General features: G+C 37.5%; 2 protein-coding genes across 4 annotated transcripts; one reads left to right on the forward strand and one right to left on the reverse strand.

The window, feature by feature from the left end:
• Positions 1-914: 914 nt before the first annotated feature.
• LOC107679096 (ataxin-7-like protein 2) lies at positions 915-9324 on the forward strand. 3 transcript variants are annotated; one of them, XM_016474559.1, is made up of 11 exons: positions 915-946; positions 1395-1475; positions 1767-1838; positions 4095-4163; positions 4256-4565; positions 4652-4824; positions 5507-5589; positions 5703-5888; positions 6070-6191; positions 6898-7636; positions 9026-9324. In XM_016474559.1, exons 1-11 carry the CDS (start codon positions 934-936, stop codon positions 9041-9043), a joined length of 1866 nt encoding a protein of 621 aa, XP_016330045.1. In that variant the 5' UTR covers positions 915-933; the 3' UTR covers positions 9044-9324. The 3 variants fall into 3 exon arrangements, with proteins under 3 accessions (XP_016330045.1, XP_016330040.1, XP_016330053.1); XM_016474554.1 differs by lacking the exon at positions 915-946 and having other exon boundaries at positions 1333-1475; XM_016474567.1 differs by lacking the exons at positions 915-946; positions 1767-1838 and having other exon boundaries at positions 1333-1475.
• Positions 9325-11380: 2056 nt separating this feature from the next.
• LOC107679117 (amphoterin-induced protein 1-like) lies at positions 11381-16897 on the reverse strand. The gene is made up of 2 exons (XM_016474579.1): positions 16727-16897; positions 11381-15184 (listed from the first exon to the last, which is right to left on the reverse strand). The coding sequence occupies exon 2, from the start codon at positions 15088-15090 to the stop codon at positions 13579-13581; it is 1512 nt and encodes a 503-aa protein (XP_016330065.1). The 5' UTR covers positions 15091-15184; positions 16727-16897; the 3' UTR covers positions 11381-13578.
• Positions 16898-20957: the final 4060 nt, after the last annotated feature.

The raw sequence follows: 20957 nt of genomic DNA on the forward strand, positions 1-20957 counted from the left end.
TTTATAATGTTACAAAATATTTCTATTTCAGATAAATGCGGTTCTTCTGAACTTTCTATTCATCAAAGATACCTGAAAAAATTCTACTCAGCAGTTTTCAACATCATAATAATAATAAATGTTTTTTGAGCAGCAAATCAGAATATCAGAATGATTTCTGAAGGATCGTGCGACTGGAGTAATTATGCTAAAAATGTAGCTTTGAAATCACAATAAATTACATTTTAAAATATATTCAAATAGAAAATAGTTGTTTTAAATAGCCTAGTAAAAATATTTCAAAATTGTACTGTTTTGCTGTACTTTGGATCAAATAAATGCAGGCTTGGCGAACAGAAGAGACTTTTTAAAAAACATTAAAAATCTGTTCAAACACTTTTGACTGGTAGTGTATAGGCAACTATAATTTTTCTCTAATTTCTAGCTTTTAATTGGCGTAGAAATCGTATAACTGCTGGACAATAACCAATAATAATGATTTGTTTATATACTAAAAACACTTTTTTTATCACATAATAAGGCAGAATAGTTTATATACTGTAATAATATAAGGACATCGTGATTTCTCAAATAAATTAATGAAAAAATAAATTAAAATGTTTGTGGTCAAAGCAAAATTGTGAACATTTATCAGGATTTTAGGGTTAAAAATGTATTTATGTATTGATTATTTTTTTCAGCCTGCATCGACCTGCCCTGGGACTACATGAAAATGAGCCACCCTGGCTAAATCTGGCACATTTTACATTGATTTTTATGTATTATTAATGTGTATTATCCCTGATTAAACCATCTCTTTGGGTGAACCGGTTCTTTGGAACGAACATTTCAAAAGAAACGACTCGAACAATTGAGTCGGACCTCCCACGCAAGATGACGTCGTAATGCGCTCCCGCCGTGATGGTGGCGGATCGTGCACGCGCTAAATCGGCAATGGCTGCCTTAGATCGGCAGATTTCCATCCTTGACTTTGTAGGGCAAAGCTGGCAATCTACGCCCCTGCTTCTTTCAGAGTAGCGGCAAAAGAACATTTAAAACACACAAGCGTTTTTATCCCGTTATCTATCTTTAAATACTTTTTCTTTTTCCAAAATGAGTTTTGATTTTTGACTGAGCCAAATCTCCACTTTAGTAGCACTTACACCAAACATTCCAGTTTTATTCCTATCTATATTCTGGAGGAATTTGCAAAAGGATCTTTTTAATTTCTAAGAAGCAAAGTTAATTTGTGTGTCTGTATTTTCTGATTTATGCAGTGATAGAAAGAGATAGGCTAACCAAATCCCCCTCTTAAAAAAAAAAAAACTCTAATAGCTATGTCAGGACGTCGTAATGCGCTCCCGCCGTGATGGTGGCGGATCGTGCACGCGCTAAATCGGCAATGGCTGCCTTAGATCGGCAGATTTCCATCCTTGACTTTGTAGGGCAAAGCTGGACCGCTTGGATCGACAAAGCGAACGTATCCACGTCGGATGGTGAGTAAAATAATGTCGAGCTCTCGATACTTTCGGTTGTAATCGCGTCGAGCGAGCACAGGAAATGGATCGGTTTGAAAAGCGCAAACTCCGGCCAGCACGACCCAAACAAAGGCCCCGCCGGGTCCTAACGCCGCATGGGTTGCAATCCGACACACTGTACTTTCGGAAATTCTCCCAGGTCCTAGCGCTCTCTTTAGTAAAACGTACTCTTTACTAAAATGTACTGTCTTGAAAATGGTTTTTGTAATGTGCCTTAACTCATTATGTACGTTGTCGTGTTGGTTACAGTTTTAAAGCCAAAAGATGCGGCGCAGTATGTCACCTTTGGTGATCTGACAGCCAGCGCGACGGGAAGTGAAGGTGGAGACGAGTCTCTGGTCAGAGAACTATAAGATAAATAAGCCTCAGAACCCATTTACCCACTCACAGGTTCATAATTGTGCTGGTCACCGTGAGAACGTCTCATTATTATCAGATTATCATGTGGTGACAGCATTATGAAACGCTGGGTTGATATTTCCCTTTGCAATAGCCAGTAATCAAGAGGCATCTTCACATCAAACTGCCCTTGCTCTGACTTTTCTTTACATTACATCTTTATATAGCACACTGAGTTGGTCTCTCTCCATCTATCTTACTTATCAACTGATTAATAATAAGAATTGCATTTCTCATGTATGTAGTTCATGTAATACAGGAAATTAAATGACCCATATTAATGAATGCAGTGAGCTGTGAAGTGCCATAAGAAGTGGGAACATTATTTGACGGTATATCTAAAGCAGTTCTCAACTGGGGGACCACGGCCGACTAGAAGGCCTCAGCAAACTTCCAGAGTCTACAATGACCCAGTCATGAACTTGACATCAACCACCTTCACAGTTGTACAGCCCACCCTGGAAGTCCAGTAGCCCACTTTAAGATGTTAGAACTAGAGCTAAACATGACTTAAAATGAGTTACAAATAATGTTATGTTAAAATAAACAAAATTAATTAAATTGCTAAAAACTGCTAAAAAATATGTAGGCCAACAATATATAAAGGGACGTCACATTTGTGGTTAAAATTAATCAGTAAACTTTCTTTTTTTTACCGTAGTGTAGAGGTCTTTGGCAACTAATTTTTCCATCCTACTCACTACTGTGGGTTTAATTTCACACCTACTACCTCCTAATTTGACTTGTCAACCTCTATAAACAGTAAACATATAGCTTACGAGTATGTTCTTGCCAGGGTTATTTTATGATACATATAACAGTATAGAATAGGATAAGGATAGTAATAGTATCTATCATTTTACAAAATAGAAATTTTCACCAGATTTTACCAAGCTAATACATAGACCCTGTGCAGCAGCAAAAAAAGCTTTTTAATTGGTCCCCTAAACAGATTCTGATCTATTAAAGAATATACAGTTCAATTAATTGCAGTTAGTTATTTTTAAAGGGGTAGTTGATTGCGATTTAACTTTTTTAATGTTAGTTAGTGTGTAATGTTGCTGTTTGAGCATAAACAATATCTGCAAAGTTGCGGCACTGAAAGTTCAATGCAAATGGAGATATCGTCTTTTAAAATTCTGGCAGTTTAATGCCTACAAAAACGGCTCGTAGGGACTACAATGAGTTACTTCCGTGGATCTAAAGCAGCGCAGCCAAACCCCGCCCCCGGGAACATGCAACGAAGGGGGCGAGGCCATGCTGCGCTGCTTTAGAGAAGAGGAAGAGAAAACTAGGGGTGCTCGTAAAAATCTATTCATATATGAATCATGATTCTGTCTTCTAACGATTCACAAGTTTCAAAATCAACGTTCTAAAGCAGCGGTTCTCAGTACTGTTCCTCACGTTCCCCTGCTCTACACACGCTCTGCATCTCTCTCTCTCTCTTTCTCTCTCTCTCTCTCTCTCTCTCTCTCTCTCATTCAGCTCAGCTCCAACAATGAACTGTTACAATTGTACACTTATTTTCACATAGATATGAGAAGCATTATACATGGACGTGCATGCGCTTGCCGTACTGTATTAAACCTTTAATCAGCTTTAAATAAAACCGTATATTAAAAGCTAACAACAATGAACTGTTACAATTGAACACTTATTTTCACATAGATATGAGAAGCATTATACATGGACGTGCATGCGCTTGCCGTACTGTATTAAACCTTTAATCAGCTTTAAATAAAACCGTATATTAAAAGCTAACAGAAGCAGTAGCATTTACAAATAACAGCGTATCTAAAAGTATGAGACAACAACAATCAAAAAACATACCATTAAGAGCCGTGCTTGTACAGGTTCTGCGCGATCCTCTTCATTAATATCCTCTGCGTCTCAATCGGGCTCAAACTGATAAGCAATATAGACGATGCCATTGTTTACAATACAACACCAGGCACATGCACTGAACTGAGGGGCGTGACTTTTAGACGCGCACTAGAGGCGGTTTAGCCAATCACAAAACACTGAGTCAGCTAAACAAACAGCCCATCATGTATTTCTGAGGGAGGGGCTTCATAAAAGCAGGAAATCGACACTTGAAAGGAGTGTCGGTGTGAATGGACTTTGCTTTGTGTTTCATTTCCTGTTTTGATGGTCTGTTTGTTTCACTGCCTCTTTTAGGGTCCTCTCTGGAAGAATGCAGCAAAAATGTGAAGAAACGGATGGAAACCATGACTTTTAAGAAAGGAGGTAAGGAGGCGTTTGTTAGGCTTGTGATTTATAGATTGCAATAATGACACACATGATTGCCACACATAAAAACATTTTTCTTGCCGTCACAGACATGTCGATATATGGCCACTGCCCAGCACATGATGACTTCTTCCTGGTGGTGTGCAGCCACTGTGGGCAGGTGGTGAAGCCACAGGCGTTTGAGAAGCATTGTGAGCGTCGTCATGGCCTCTTCAGCAAGCTTTATGACACGCCATCCAACTGCTCTCCTGACCGACCCCAACAGGGGAGACCGCCTTCCCAACATGGAAGCCTTTGTGAGGGTCAAGACAGCAGGCACCGGGGGGCTGGACCCCCACGAGTACCACCACCTCATTCTCCCCACCAGGCACATTCCAAACCACAGCGTGAAGGACCCAGGTGAGGAGGAATGAAGTGCAGTTTAACTTGATCTTACGCGTCCACTGTTTATTCCAGTGTAGTTTCATTCCAGTGTTGTGTTCCAGTCTTCAGCAGGTGGATAAAGTTTCCCATGAAACCCCTCCAACACCTCTACATTTGCCCATGCCACCAAAAAAAGCAGCCCCATCTTCCGAGAAAACAATTCAGAAGAGTTTGGACTCACACACTCAACCGCACGGACCAAGAACACACAGCAGAACCTACAAGAAAGTCCTTAGTAAGTCTCTGATGCAACTCATAATGGGAAACAAAAAATCTTCTTGTGTCTATGAGTTTGTTAGTATTTCAGACATACTGTACATTAACATGGATGATATTTCAAATATTCATGATTTTGTTGGCAGGCAGTCTAAAATTAATCTTAAAATTAATTTTAAATCCACTTTTTATTTGACCATTAAGAGTTTTAAAAGTCTATCATTAGTTTTAGTCTTGTGAATCTGTTCAAATTATCCATTTAAACGAATCTATTTAAAGAACTCCATTTAAATTGATTAAGAAAATGTAATTTGTTCCTGTGATGGCAAAGCTGAATTTTTAGCATATTTACTCCAGTCTTCAGTGTCACATGATCCTTCAGAAATCATTCTAATATGCTGATTTGCTACTCAAGAAACATTTCTTATAATTATCAATGTTGAAAAACAGTTGTGCGCCTTCATATTTTTGTTGAAACCATGAAACGTTTTATTCAGGACTCTTTGAGGAATAGAAAGTAAAAAAAAAAAGTGTTTATTTGAAATGGAAATCTTTTATAACATTATAACCGTACTGCAACTGTATATAACTTGTATATTTACTGTAACTTTTGAATTTAATGTGTAAAGTAATAATTTATTTTGTGGTAATGTTTGTAGATAAAATGTTTTCTCTTGTTGAAACCAATTTGTTTATTTCAGAGAAAGAATGTGACTTGGACAAGCACTGTGGTGTGATGCATCCTGAGAGAAAGAAACTGTGCACCAGACTGCTGACTTGTAATGTGAGCATATAGTCAATATACAGAAACAAGTACACCAGCATAAACATTTCAGTGATGTTGGACCAAAGTGTTAAACTCTTGCTGGTGTTTCTATGTTATCTCCTCTACTGCAGATTCATTCCATCCATCAGCGCCGCCAGGTGGTAGGGAGGCGGAAACCTTTTGACCAGCTTGTAATGGAGCTGAAGATGAGCTCAAAGCCTGGAGAGCGCCCCCCTTTGCCCAGAGAAGTTCCCGGGGAGAACCGTGAGGACTTTGCTCATTTACCAGCAAGCACCTTGCACCCTAAACCCCTGGGTGTAAGTATTTTTCTTCATATTAAAATTTAAGCATTTTTTAAACTAAGTGCTAAAAATCCCTACAAATCTTAATGTGAGATAATATTCATAATAAAAGTTAGAAAAAAGACAGTTTCAGCTAATAATATCCCATTTGTAGTAAAATGAACCCTTGTTTGTCTCCTCTCTCACATTCTTCCAGCTTTGCACCTTCGGGGCACGTGTACTTGGCCGTAGTGTGTTAGCGTTTGACCGAAGGTTGCTCCACCTGCGGTCAGCTTTCAGTGTCATGATGGAGCAGCACCTCAGCACTTATCCATGGAAGTAAGATATTTTACATCAAGCTGATGTTCTTGTGACATTCACAAAGATTATTTTGAGTGTTTTCAACATTTAGCTGATTGAATAAATGCAATGGGCTCCAGAAGTCTGAGACCGCTATTATCCTTCTACTTTTATATTTTCCTTATTTAATGCAATGATTTTTTTTTACAAATATGATCAGCATAACAAATAAAGTAAACAAATACTTATTGTAGTATTTATTAATATTTAGAATTAGCTTTTGAATTAGAATTTTTATATTTAAGTTTTAGTAATCTGCTTATTTTAATATTTCTATATAGCTTTTATTTATTTTATTTGAGTTTCATTTTATTACTTAAACTTATTTCAGGTAGTTTCCATGGCAACATTTCTACTTTTCGATTTTTTTTTTTGTCTGTTTGTGTTTTATTTGATCTTTTTCTACTTCAATTATTTTTCATTACAAATATATTATCAGTATAACAAATTGATTAAAAAAAATAAAAAAATAAATTTTCAGATTTGTTTAATATTTAATGAATCTGTTACTATTGTTAAACACTAATAATAATTATTATTTTAAAATTATTTTATATTCATTTATTTGCTTTAATTTCTTAAATTACAAAATGGGTTGTTTTTTAATGTATTTGTGCAAGAATGGATTTTTTTTTTTAATTTGCCTGTGAATTTTGTTTGTTGTAAGTATATCTCATGTCTGTAGGAAAATCCCTCAGTTGTCAGAACTATGCTCTCATCAACCCCTAGTCACCACAAACAACTACAATTCCCATGATGCCACGCGCAGCTCCGTACCCATCCGCAGTGCCTCTACTCTCAGGACAAGCATCTCAGGACAATCAGAGCCCACTAACCTAACAGCCGCCTCCAAACTACCAACGAAAGCCCAGACGAACTCAGGCCCCACCCGGCCCCGTAACCCTGCAGGTCGGACCAGCAAACAGGCTTTGCAAGTGGGTTTCAGGGAGCTTCAGGAGAGTCCCACAGCCAGTAAGCAGTGGAAATCTCCCAAAAAGGACAAGGACTCACCTGAACAGTCCAAAATCCTATTTCTCCCCCAGTCCTCCTTGAACAGAACTATGATTTCTTCACCACATGGCCCGTTTAATGGCGCACACTCAGCTGGCAGGAGAACACACCAACCTGAAATGAAGGTGCTGATTAAGCAAAGCCCCGCCCACATCTCCCCCTCTCCCTCCCCAGAGTCAGATAAGGGAGGGGCCTCAGGGCTCAATCAAAGGGCTGTTGGGTACGAACATAAAGGGTCTGGCAGGAAACGTAAGACCAGCGATGCCTCTCCCCTCAAAAACACTTCATGTGCCCCTAAATCCAATATCCTCTCCTCTTTCTCCCAAACTCACTCCAGCCTGGTGTCATGCGGTGGGGATGGCAGACCAGCACCAACCTCCCATAATCTGCCAAAGAAACTAGGTGCACAGAAGGTTTGTTTTTCAGTAGTTTAACTGAAGATGCATTCAGTATTGTTTTTTTTTGTTGTTGTTGTTGTTTATTTGTTGCATTGGCCAATATGTTGTCTTGGACATTTAGTGACATTATCAATGATCAACTCTCTCAGTATGTCTCAATTTTATCATATCGTTTTGGGAGAAATATGGAGATATAGCCTTCTCTAGTATTTCTTCAGTGTTTAATAACTCATAAGAATCTCATTTAATGAATAATTTAGATGAAATCTAATCTAAAAAAGCATCTCTCATTATATTATTGGGTTCCTTTGTCTTAAAGGATGTCCCTAAATATGAATCATATAAAAAAAAATATGGTAGTTCATTTAAAATTTTATTATTGTAAATACTATAGTATTTAGTAATATTTTGAATTGGGTTTTATTTTTTAATTTTCAGTTTTCATTTTAAATTTAGCTTAAGTTTGAGTAATTTTGTTATGTGCTTATTAGGGTTTGCTAAATATTTCTATATAGCGTTTTAATTTTCAGGTCTAGTAATTTTAGTACTTAAACTTATTATTTCAGTTGTCAAGGCAAGTTTTTTACATTAATATTTTAAATCTAATATTTATCTTTTTTATTTCAGCTTTTAATTTCAGTTTCTGAAAACGATTTTAATAGTTTTAGTTAACAATAACAACACTGGAGGGGTGAAACTTATATTTAGTTGTTTCTGAATGTATTTAAAACATTTAAAGCATACTTTAAACAGCATTTTATAATCTTTTATGTAAATGATTTGTTTAATTTCTATATTATCATAATTTTTGTAATTTTGGCATGTGAAATAGTGAAGAAATAGTGGCCTGTTACAGTATCTAAAACTACATTTTCCTTTACAAAATCAAATTCTTTTTCCTCTTTTTTTTTTTGTAGTATTTATTTGGTGGTTGATTTTTTTTTTTTTAACTACCCAAATTTAAATGGCTTTTAGGCTGTATGATTCATCTAATGTGAGTGCTTTTAAAATGTGGCATGATTTTAAAAGTCCTATTGATTTCATTAGGCGTAAAACACTTTAATGATGAAAATACTGAGTGCACCTTTAAGTGATGTGTTAAATAATAACCTAATACGACCAATGTGTAGGGGTCTGGAAGCTCAAGCAGCTCTTGGTAGACATGTAATCCTCTTGTTAGGGAAAGGAACTGCATTAAAGTTATTGAAGAAAACTGGCAAAGCTTACTTTTTAAACACTTCAAAGATAAGAATACACAGTGTTAGAACAACAAGTATAGGAAGTCACAGATTGATAGTCTGTTAATAAGATGAATCATCAAGGTTTAATTCAGCACAGTGGTTGAGTCTCGGCTCTGAATTTAGATCCTTTTTCTGACCATCTGCTCTTCTTTTCTCCCAACAGCCAAATCTTCTTCACTGAGGGAGTCTGCCTTAAACTCCTCCAAAAGCACAGGCTTACTGCCATGTATTTGCTACAGACTTTATGCACAGGATGGTGAAAGTGTTTGAAGTTCACTGTAGGAGGACGTATCAGTATATATGCATGTATGTGTGTGTCTGTGTTTTTTATACTGGATTTCTATGTGAATGAATGTATTTGTGAATGACCTGCAAATGAATATAGAAATACCTCAAGACCTTCCATATGCTGCTAAACGGACTGCCAGATAATGGACTCTGAAATAAATATGCCAACACGTTTCTTTTGTCTTGCTTTTTATGAATTGAGCTGTCATCTCACCACTAGATGACACTAAACTGCTAGATACCTCCATTTTACTCAGACAGGCCAAAGGGTCATTTTTTGTTTGTTGTGCTGGATGATACAACAGTGGTTGTGTACTTCAGCATGGATGCTGCAAAGTTTAGTTTACACATGTCATTGTAGAACGAACCTAGTGAGTGCAGCTTTAAAAGACTATTTTGGCTTAAATAAAAATCTGTATTTGTGGCACGTTGTCAATTTAACATAGAAAATCATTTCATCTCCTCCCTCTGGGCAAGTATTTAATTTAGACTAGTCCATTAATATAACCATAGCAATAATAAATCTCCTGTATATCTTTAAATATAGCCGATCCCTTATTAAAGTGCTCATTTCAAAGATTCTGTATGTAATAATAATGTGGTTATTGTGGAAACGAATGGTTCATGCAACTACAAGTAGCTTTGGATAAATAGTGTCAGCTAAATGTAAACTAACACGTTTCTGTATGTCTGATTGGACAGAAAGCATAAAAAATAATCAAAAACAGTCAATTTCATTTTTTATTCACTTTTATATTATTGATAAATAATACTTCTCATAGGTAAACTTCCATGTGGGAGGACTGCTGATGGAGAATCAGTTTCTGGATTATCATCAAGCAGTCCGTTTCACTCTAGGACAGGGATCCGCACCACCCGGCACTCATCAGTCTCGTTTTTGACATTCAGACTAAATAAGCTTTTACAGTAAGGCCTCTAGCTCTAATACTGGACCTGACAACATTTCTATTCTCGCTTTCAGACACTAGTAATGATGGCTGAGACTTTAGATCTCAAACCATTTAGGGTTCACAGTTTTTAGCAGTATGTATGTATATCATGATGCTTGCTTACTAAGAATTGGTACAGCTATATTTGCATTACTGAGATTCTAGTACATTTGTGTTCGTCTACTTCTGTTTTTATGTTTTTTTGTGTACTCAAATCTAGAAGAACTAGACTTAGTCACAACTAACTATCAAATGCTGTTGATATTGTTACTTATTTTGAATTCTGTTAATCTAGAGTTTTAAGATTCTAAATGCTAGTAAAGAACAGAAGGGACTAGTCTCTAGTACCACATACCTTTAGCACCAAATTTTTAAGGCCGTTCATATAAAAAATGATAACTGTAACAATAAATATATTACTGTCCACATATTAGGTATACGCTGCAGTTTTTATGCTGCATTTGCCCCTTTAAATGCTCAGGTTTTTCAAAGTTGTGTGGAAAAAAGTGAAATTCCAACCATATCGTTCCTCTGTGCCATTATCGTTAAAGTTGTGGTTTGGACTCCACTATTCTCAAAGAATTAGAATGATTATTACAGCTTTCTAGTTATTATTATAGTAATCATCCTTGTTGTGAACGGGCCTTTAAACTGGTACTAAAGCTAATATAGGACAGTTTTGAGACAACATTTGCACAAGTGCTTCTATTATTGTCTATTTTGACATTCTGAGAGGCTGCAAGTCAACATGTAATTAAAATAACTTGCGCTTTTCCTGAAATTACTTTTTGACTTTTTTTTTTTTGGGATATTGGATATGTTAACCAATAGCCAGAGCTATTCAGGCATTTTATTCATCAAACTTGCATTCAGTCTGGCTACATTCTGGTTTTTAATGCTCACTTTTCACAATCCAATCAATTTCCCGCCCCATTTTTTCTTGTTGAATATCACGTTTCACTCAGATATACATCTGATTAAAAAAGTAAAATGGGCTATGAACGGCAATTCACGTTGACTTGAAGTTGAATTTTCTAATTAATGCAACAGAGTTTTGGACTTGGATACAGTCTGTGATGCTTCTTGAGATTTCATTTACTGACATTAAAAAAAAACTTAATTTATGTGCCTAAATAACAACATATAATAGACAAATAGATGATCAGATTTCAAAATACATGACAGAGAAAGACCTTTACAGTCAGTGTCATTAAAATAGGTTTACCAACATCATATAGTCACAAGTGGAATCTAGACAACTGTATAGGAACAATACACAGAAGAACAAGGAATTAATTCAGTCTCTTTGGAACCTCAAGGGGAAAAAAGCTACCTAAAATGACACGATCTCATAAACACTGTAAAAACAAACACTGTTTGCACAGACAAAAGCACAGATGTAGCCTACTGTTAAATGGTGAGTAATGAACAGTGGTCTTTCACAAGAACTCTGCTCGTAGCAAAATAGCCAAGGACACACAGTTAAGAAGAACACACACAACAGGGGCGAAAAGCTGCTGGATGTGGTTTTAGGGGGAGCATTTGGCTTTTCTGTCTCTTTGCGAACCACAGAGATCTCAGGCCTCCTCCCACAGCACTCGTAATGGTAAGGCCTTTCCCTCCTCTGCACACTAATTTTGGATTGCAGAGAGACGTGTAAGAGACCGTAACTGCCCATGACTGCAGTCTGCCATAGCTGCTATTATCTGTCATTCCCTCTCCCTGAGATAATACTGTTTGTGAGTTCATCCACCTATCAAACATTTAATAGCTTCACCCACTCCCTCGCTCGTAAAACAGGATGTAATTACGATGTTACTAGGGAAAGAGGCCGGAGGAAACTAAGATTGCTCCAGCTGATCCCAACCAGACCCCGTTATAAATATGTGGTTATGGTTAACATGTGAGATGATTCTGATTTCTTTCCAGTAACAGAAGAATAGAAGTGCCATTCCCAGAAGTAAGAGTTCCACGTATGGTTTTCTAACATCATTGACTGGTGTTCTAGAACAGTCCACCAGGACAATGTTGATATCTGCTTGGAATGGATCTAGTCACATCTTCCTTGAGCACGGCCAACGAGCTTTACGCATTACATTATGATTCGTAGCAGTCTCTTTAGGTTCCTACAACATTGTATATGCAAATATAATACTGGTCTCTGAGAGATCACTGCTGTATGCCTGTAGTAATAATTTAGAATACCAGAACATGAGGAGAACATTCGGCTAATCACTCAAACTTCAAACTTGATTTTTAATCCATTCAGAAAATGTATTCAAATTATAATGGTTCGAGGTTAAAAAATAATTTAAAAAATCCCTCAGCCTTTGGCTTTTTATCTGATGAAGGTTACCTCCGCACTTCAAGGGCTTAAAAAATGACTTCCATTCTGACAATGGATGAGTCAGCACTGACTCCAACCACCACAAGTGCAAATGAACGCAGGGTGAGAAGAGGTCTGAGTATCCGAAACTGTTTTGGCTGTTGAATCCAAGCTCAAATCATCATTGCTTTAGAGATGAGAGTTCAGGCAGATGGGACATGTCATTCTATTAAAAGATTGCATTAGCATTTTGGTTATATGTCACTCCCTGGTTGTCATGACAGATGAGCTCAAGCGGCTGAAAATGCATGCGTTCTGCATTTTTTATGCGAGGGGTAATACATTGAAAAACTGCTGTATTATAGTTTCATATAAATGGAACTCTGTAAGTTCTTACAGTTTTGTTTTATATTGGTATCCGATATTTAAACTTATGAAATTGGACTTAAAGAGTCTAGATTCAAACAGCCATTTAAGTTTTACCAGGATATTATTTTTTCCATTGCCATAAATAGGTGGAGGAAGTTTCATGTAAGTGACCATTAATGCTCAGTTTACTGTTTGACTTTCATTCCAAACAACTTCTAATGTTCCATAAAAAACATAAAAATACTTTTCCATCATTTTCCTGTGACTACTCTCAAATGCTATTGTGCATTGCTTTCCCTTGCAGTGACCAACTGCATATGGCTTCACATAAAGTGGTAAGGTTGGTCAGTTAGCATAAAATGTGGTAAATATGATTAGCTACAAGGGCTTCATTCAGTGCTATATTCTTAACATTAGCAGTCGGCAAAGCTCATGCTTATAATGTGATTATATAGAGGATGTATTAATGTTCTAATGTCTGTCAGCCTAGCTTCCTAGCTTGATCACTGAGAAATCGCAAAATGCATTTGTTGTTCACCCAGACTACCTCTAGTCACACTTAGTGGGCTTAAACTCACAGGAACATCTAAACACTCCAAGTTTAGATTCCACTAATATGGCAAGACCTTTTCACAGTATATACTTAAGTGCTACAGATTAAAATGCTGGAAAGGTTTTGTAGAAACAGCCAAAGACTGAGGATGGCAAACTGTGTACTTCAGTCTCTTTATCCGAGAAAGCCACAACAAAGAACTGTCTCTAGCCAAAAATACACATCCTCCCTCAGACTACAATGGGAGTATCAGAAAAGACCGAACTAATCGAGTCTGCCAGTGATTTCTTCCGTTTTCCTTTTCCCTTCATGGCCTCCTCATCCACTTCTTCCTCTCCGTTAGGATTCACCTTTCCGTTCTGTCCCTGCAGGTCCTTGGGGTCTATGAAGGCCACATGCCTGTTGAGCTCTGCTTTGGTTGCCATGTCCTCGTGCGTCGGGGTGATGCTGAGCATGGAGGAGTGGATGCTGTCTTCATGATGGTTCTTTTTGCCCTGGTCGGGACAGCAGAAGCAGCGACAGGGCGTCAGGTACAGATAGATAAGAACCAGGACCACGCTGGCCAAGCAGCCCACCAAAGTGGTGAAAGCGGTGTTGAGGGTCTCGCTGTTGCCATTGAGGGTGAAGTTGTGGACTTTGACCACCACATAGAGCGTTTCGTTGAGGTATTCACTCACGGCAAAGCAAGTGTACACACCTGAGTCCTCAGGTCGTATCGATTTTATCTCAAGGTTGCCGTCTTTCAGAGGCACAATGCTCTGGTTATCGTAAGGAGGCACCGCTATGTTTCCAGGTAGCATCCAAGTCTTGGACATGTTCCGATGTCTGGTATCACAGCTGAGGGTGAGCGTCTGTTCCAAATAAGCTTCTTGGTCAGTTTCTTTAAACGTGCTGCAGTTCATAAGAGTGTTGAGATCGTACAAACGCAGCACCCGTTTATCCAGGCCGGGATGCACGCAGGTGTGGTCATCCTTGAAGTCCACAGCTGAATTGAGCCGTCGGATATACCAATGAGTCATCAAACTGTACAGCTCGCAGTCGCAGATGAGGGTGTTGTTGTGGAAGTACAGCCCATTCTTGATCCAGGCCGGCAGTGCCTGGAGGTCTTGAATGGGGAGAACTTTGATCCGATTGGAAGACAAGTCCAACAGGCTCAGCTTGTCCAGTCGGTTCTTGTCCTTGAGGAGCTCCAGGGGGAAGCGGGACACCTGGTTCTGGCTCAGGTAGAGCTTCTGCAGGTTGTTGAGGCCTGAGAAGGCTGTGCGGTCGATCTGCGAGATGTGGTTGTTGTAGAGCAGAAGAACCTCCAGATCTATCAGTGGCTCGAAAATAAACTCGTCCAGCTGTCGCAGGTTATTTGATGACAGATCCAAGTATCGCAATTGCTTTACAAAAATGAACGCCTCAGAAGAGATGAACGACAAACCGTTGTGGCTGAGCAAGAGGTTGTGGAGGTTGGGAAGTTTGTGCTTGGTCCATTGTGCGCGAAGTCCGGTTATCTCATTAAAACTAATGTCAAGCACAGCTGTGTAGTCGGGCAAGTCAGATGGAACCATCGTCAAGTTCATCTTGGAGCAGCTGACGATGTTGCTGGCGCATATGCACATTTTGTGACAATTCAGCGTTGATCCTCTGGACCTGGGGATCAGTGCAAGAATGAAGGACAAGCAGACAGCCCACCTAATGCACCACTTTATGGAAGGGGGCATTTCTGACACGCAGTTAAAATGGAGATGTAGCATAAGTCATAGAATCCTCTTCAGTAATGTGGCTGTGTAAATCCTTTCCACACTGTTTGGAGGAACAGCTTGTGGGACTGATGACACAAATTTAGAGCTACAAGACAAAAAGAAACAAAAGTGATTTATGCTTTATGTACTTTTTTTTTTGTTAGAAACAAATAGTCTCAAATTGTTAACCTGTTTAGACCCACTGTCCTTTTTTTTGTCATTTAGTAATCAAATCACAGAATTTCTAGAATGCTACAGAGTAAACTTAATTCATTGCTGCTTTTTGACAAAATATTTTTGTTTTGAAACTGTAGCCTGTGACAGGGCATAAAATTATGACATAATTCTAACTATTATATTTACATTTTAGTTATATTTAAATTGAGTCAGATTATCTGCAAACCATGCCTGATCAAAGTTACTAAATGGATATTTTGTTTTCATGGCCATTTGCCTGTAAAAATAACAGACATCTATTGCACTACATTGCTTATGTATTGATATTCAACTTTTATGTCTGTCTGAAAACATGCCAAAGTTGTAGGAGTTGTGGCACTGTGAAGAAAAAAAAAACTGAGCTGGTCGCCAAAAGAGTCCAGGTTTGAGAGGATGATCCAAGGGACCGTCCCTGTAAGTGTACATACTTGGCTATATAAATTATAATCATTAGTTCAGGCTAACCTGAACCCTTCAGAGCCATGTACACTCATTAAAAACGTAACACTTTTTTTGAGTTTATGGTTGGTAAAAACTGTTTTAGAACATGTTAGCTGGTAAAAGCAGGCAGAGCGTCTTCAGCAACAAACCAGCATCTGGTCAAAAGGTTTTCAAACTATTCTCTACATGGTAGCTAGTCAACGAGCTAGCTTGCGCCAAATAATGACCATCAACTACAAACCATCGTGGATTGATTTTCCAACAAGGTTTTAAAGTAGAAATAAAGCACGGTCATGTTTTGTGTTCCTTGGAACATAATTCGGGTCTGAACGGGTTAAGGTAACATGAATGAATGTGAAAACAGTATTGTCCAGACAAGCGCGCGCTCAACGCGCACAACCTTATGCATGCGCATAGGTTTACAAACAAGCTCTGACCTATTCATTCTAATAGGAGAACGTGGCCCACATGGCGGTACCTAAATGTACAACAACAATAAATGTTTTATTTATCGTTTTATTTATTTATGTATTTTTGTGTGTTTGCATTTATCATGCCAATTAAAAAAGCTAATTTGTAAGTGTTATGTGTGTTATGGCCTCTACGGACTCAGCATGGTGTAGCATTGCACCATTTACCGTATGCATGCAGTAATCCAGGATTTTAATGGGATCAAAATTACACTGTCCCCAAAAACCGCATAAATATATTACCTGCATACTGTTGTGCCTAAAAATTTAATTTCAAAGTAAAACATTGTCTCATCAATTTCACATCACAGCAGTGTGACACGTCTTTCCCATTTAAAGAAAAGAATAACGGAAAGACGAGGAAGAGGTGTAGACGAGCAGTCTTCAGAGAGACTGAAAATAAAACGTTTTCAGCACGAGCGCAGAGCGACAAATGATGGCAGACGCACCGATAGAGCTTAACACAGGCAAGGATAACATTACGTAAAGAAATAGACTCAACGACATATCTCAGTACTAACCTTGAGATGTATCACCATAGAGACACATTAATCCCTTTAGAAAGTCCATTTCCTAAGGAGCGCCAGAGCTTTTCTATGATGCAGTGTGACTGAACGGGTGTAAATAAGCCAGCCGCAGCGCACACACCTCTGATCAGCAGCAGCAGCAGCAGCATCTCTTCATGGGCGCATGAGCAGACCTGCACACACACACACACACACACACACACACACAATCAACGGCTCTGGAGCACTTGAGTCTGTGTCCGCATAGACGAAGCATCCGTGAAGAGGTCCATTTTTTAGCCGTACTGGCGGCGTGCTCTCGTTTTGATTTACATTCTATTTTATTTTAACATTTTTTTAGCTGAGTATATCACTAACTACTAACATAGTATTTCATAAAATAATTACACATCTATCTATCTATCTATCTATCTATCTATCTATCTATTTTAGCTTATACTGGTAGATGTATTTTATACATGATAGCTGCTTAACCGGCTAATGACCAGCTTTTAACAGCTAAACCACCTATCATGTTCCAAAACACAGAGTAAACATCTGAATTTTCTGGCAAGCATGAGGCAATTGCAGGAGAGGGATTTCATTTCATGTAACAGTTTTTTTTTAATTAACAGTTTTATCATTTAAATCTGTATGTTATGGTTACAATAAGGTTCTATTAACATTAATGTATTGACTAACCTTAACAGTAACAATTTAGAATAGGGAACACATATTAATTAAGAGTTTTCCTTCAATAAACCCCCGATTTGCTGCTTGTTAATAGTAAGGTAGTTGTTAAGTTTAGGTATGGGGTAAGATTAAGGGATCTAAAATACATGCAGAATTACAGTTTTTCTGAATTGCTAAAACACATTTCTTGAAACCATCACTCGTTTTCTCAAAACCTTAAACACAAATCCAAATACTCAAACTAAATTCACGAAACCTCTGACTCTTCAATCAAAATCAAACAATCACTGCAAAACCATTTCAGTTGCACTCAAAACCAAACAGTGCTCTCAGATCACACACACGAGTCAATAAAATAAACACTACAGAGCATTCATTAGACACTACAGAGAAAAATAGAGAACACAGCATCCAGAACATTACAGAAAAAGTATATTGTATTGAGTAAACAATTTTGCAATTCTGTAAAAAATTATAGTAATTGCAACTGAGTAAGGTGAATATATTGTATAGGCCTATGTACTGCAAGAATAGTATTGTGCTGAATATTGAATAGTACTGAATGTTTGTATGTATTCAGCACTTGGATACTGCAAAAATACTGCAGGCCAACTGCAAAGGCCAAAAAGGTCAAATAAAACTATCACAAGTAATGTTGTCTTTTTTGCTAGACAGAGGAAAAAAAACCCTCTGGTCTGACAGATCCAGCCTTGATAACACTCTCTAAACCTTACTCTTTCTCTCATCATCCTCTTCCTTCTCATCCTCCACTTCTTACTCTTCCTCCTCTCCTTCTCAGCTTGTTTCCATCTATTGTTCGTATCATCATTCAGTCACCTGTGCCACTTGTGCACTCTGAACTGACTCATATTTTGTACAGTTGGCTTGATCACATCATTAGAAACAAGTGTGAACAATTTTGAATAGTTTTGTGTAAACAATGACAACTGTGCTTTAGTTGTGTTTAACTTTTGCCGCGTGTGTTTAGCATTTTGCAGCTCAAATGCATCACAGTGTGATAAGTGTTTAAGTGAATGAGAATGTGTTTAGAGTTTTGCAAAAAAGAGTGCATAAGATTTGCAAATAGAGCCTAACTGCCTGAACGTGTTTAAGGTTTCGCAGAAAGAGTGCTTTATTCGACAAATTGGTTTAAGCTAGTGAGAATTTGGTTCAGAGAATGGGGTTTAGTGTTTTAGCAATTCAGAAAAACTGTAATATGGCATTAATATGTGCTTTATACTAATAAACAGCTAATAAACTAATAAACAGCCAATATGCTAATAATATGCATGCTAATAAGCAACTAGTGAGAATTGGTCCTTAAAATAAAGTGTTACATTAACCAACAATGAGCAATATATTTGTTAATGGTAATACAAATGCAGCTGATCATTGTTAGTCCATGTTAGCTCAAGTCCATTAAATAATATCAACAGACACAACTTTTGATTTTAATAATGTATTAATAAAATTAACTAAGATTAATAAATGGTTCAGATGAAATGTTCATTGTTAGTTAATTTTAACGAATGGAACCTTATTATAAAGTGTTATTGTAAAGAGTTATTTATGAAAAATTACCCAGAGCAATAAACAATATTAGAACCTTTAAATAGTAAATACACAATATGCTAGTAAAAGACACTTGTAACAAACATAAAGTAATTTCTTATGCAAGAGAGTAAGCGTAATTCTCTTCCATGAAAACCCAGGAGAGTAGGCGACAGGCTGACACTGATGTTCCTGCAGGTTTGTAATTGCACTCTTGAATACGTAATTGCATTATTCCGGTCTTTAATTACTTGCCTTTCTCCTTTTGTCTCATAAAAAATGTCCCTTAAAACAACTTCCCATGAATAAAAGTCTCTGAATGCATCAACATGCTACCTAAAAATGCCAGTAAATAAATAATTCCACAACTTCCCAGAATTACCCGCAGTGACTAATTTGCTTAGCTCTTACTGATATCTGATACTGATATTTTAGCTCTACTGATACTGAGCTTGTCTTCAGTGCTGGCATGTTCTGTTTTAGTTTGTCTAAATGAATAGCATTACTCGGGTTGATTTGGAAGGTTATTGTGTCCATTTGGATTAGAGTGTGTTGGCTAAATTCATGGTCTTGCAATACCCATTGACATTGAAGACCTGCAAAACGGCATCAGGCTTTCTTTCTGTCATTCTTTTGTCTCTCTCAGATTCGCTCTCCAGTGGGAGCTTTTGAACTGTTCCATAAATCTCAGAGCCAGAGAACAAAGGTGATCACAGTAGGTGGGCTGGAGATGTTGCAGAACTAAAGGATGAATCCATATAATCCTCAATAAATCAATCTCCCATTATCTAGATTCTAGAACATCCCAAATGCACAAAGATTTAATAATACCTAGATTATGCTTCTCATTTAAGGATTGTACAGTCTATGTTGATTATAACTGAAAGGAGGAGATAGAATGCACTCTTCAAAATAAAGGTTTTAATTGGCATGAAGAACCTTTAAAATCCATGGAACCTTTCCATTGAACAAAAGGTTCTTTATAATGGAAAAAGTTTCTTTAGATTACTAAAATGTTCTTCAAACTTTTAAAGAACTGTTCAAAGGTTCTTTAGGAAACCAAAAATGGTTCTTCCATTGCATTGCTACAATACCCCTCTTTTTGATAATGTCTCAGTGTTTTTCATGTTCAGTCGTGTTGTTTTGGACCCCATTGACTTTCATTATGGGGAAAAAACATTTTAAACAATTAAAATGATATAAAAATATCTTATTTTGCATTCCACAGTCATACAAGATTGGAACAACACGAGATGGCATAAATAATGACAGAATTTTCCATTTTTAGTAAAAACCTAAATAAAATGAAGACATATGGAAAAATATCATGGAATTTTAACATGTTTACGTACTCAAGACCATAAGGGAAAAAAAACCAATCATTGTGTCTATTAGCTGTTACTTGGGTCTTAAAGACCAGGGTTGAGTTCAAGGGAAAACTGCCAGCAGAATACATCTTAAATTATTATCACTGCTGATGTGTGAACAACCAGCAAGATAAATTAGGATGTCAAACACAAACCATACATGGACATGGACCGATAAGAGCCACTTAGAAATTTAAAGGTGATACTGAACAGATCCACAAGGATCCAATCACAGTCATCCTCAGGCTCCAGATTGGGCCTGAGATTGAGCTTCCATTAGCCTCTTTTTTAGCCCAGATGAACTGTAAAATTCGGTGTGTTTTTGCAGTCACTTTCTTGCGTAATTAACCATAGTAAAATATCTAGCAGACACCAGCAGTCCAGTGTGTTTGTGCTCAGAATCATTAATGTTCTATTGGACTCCTGCTCCTGCTGTGGAGGGAACAGTGTTGCCTGGCAACTGTTGTGGTTTTACATGAGCCATGGCAGTTAGGTTGCCCACCCTCTGATTGTTATTGGGATGTCTGCTTAGCCGGGGTTTACCAGGGAGGAAGACAACAGATATAGTGAGAACGAGGCAGAAAGCAATAAAAAAAACGATATATATATATATATATATATATATATATATATAT

Source organism: Sinocyclocheilus anshuiensis, unplaced genomic scaffold, assembly GCF_001515605.1.
Source record: "Sinocyclocheilus anshuiensis isolate Anshui unplaced genomic scaffold, SAMN03320099.WGS_v1.1 scaffold13, whole genome shotgun sequence".
Lineage (NCBI taxonomy): Eukaryota > Metazoa > Chordata > Actinopteri > Cypriniformes > Cyprinidae > Sinocyclocheilus > Sinocyclocheilus anshuiensis.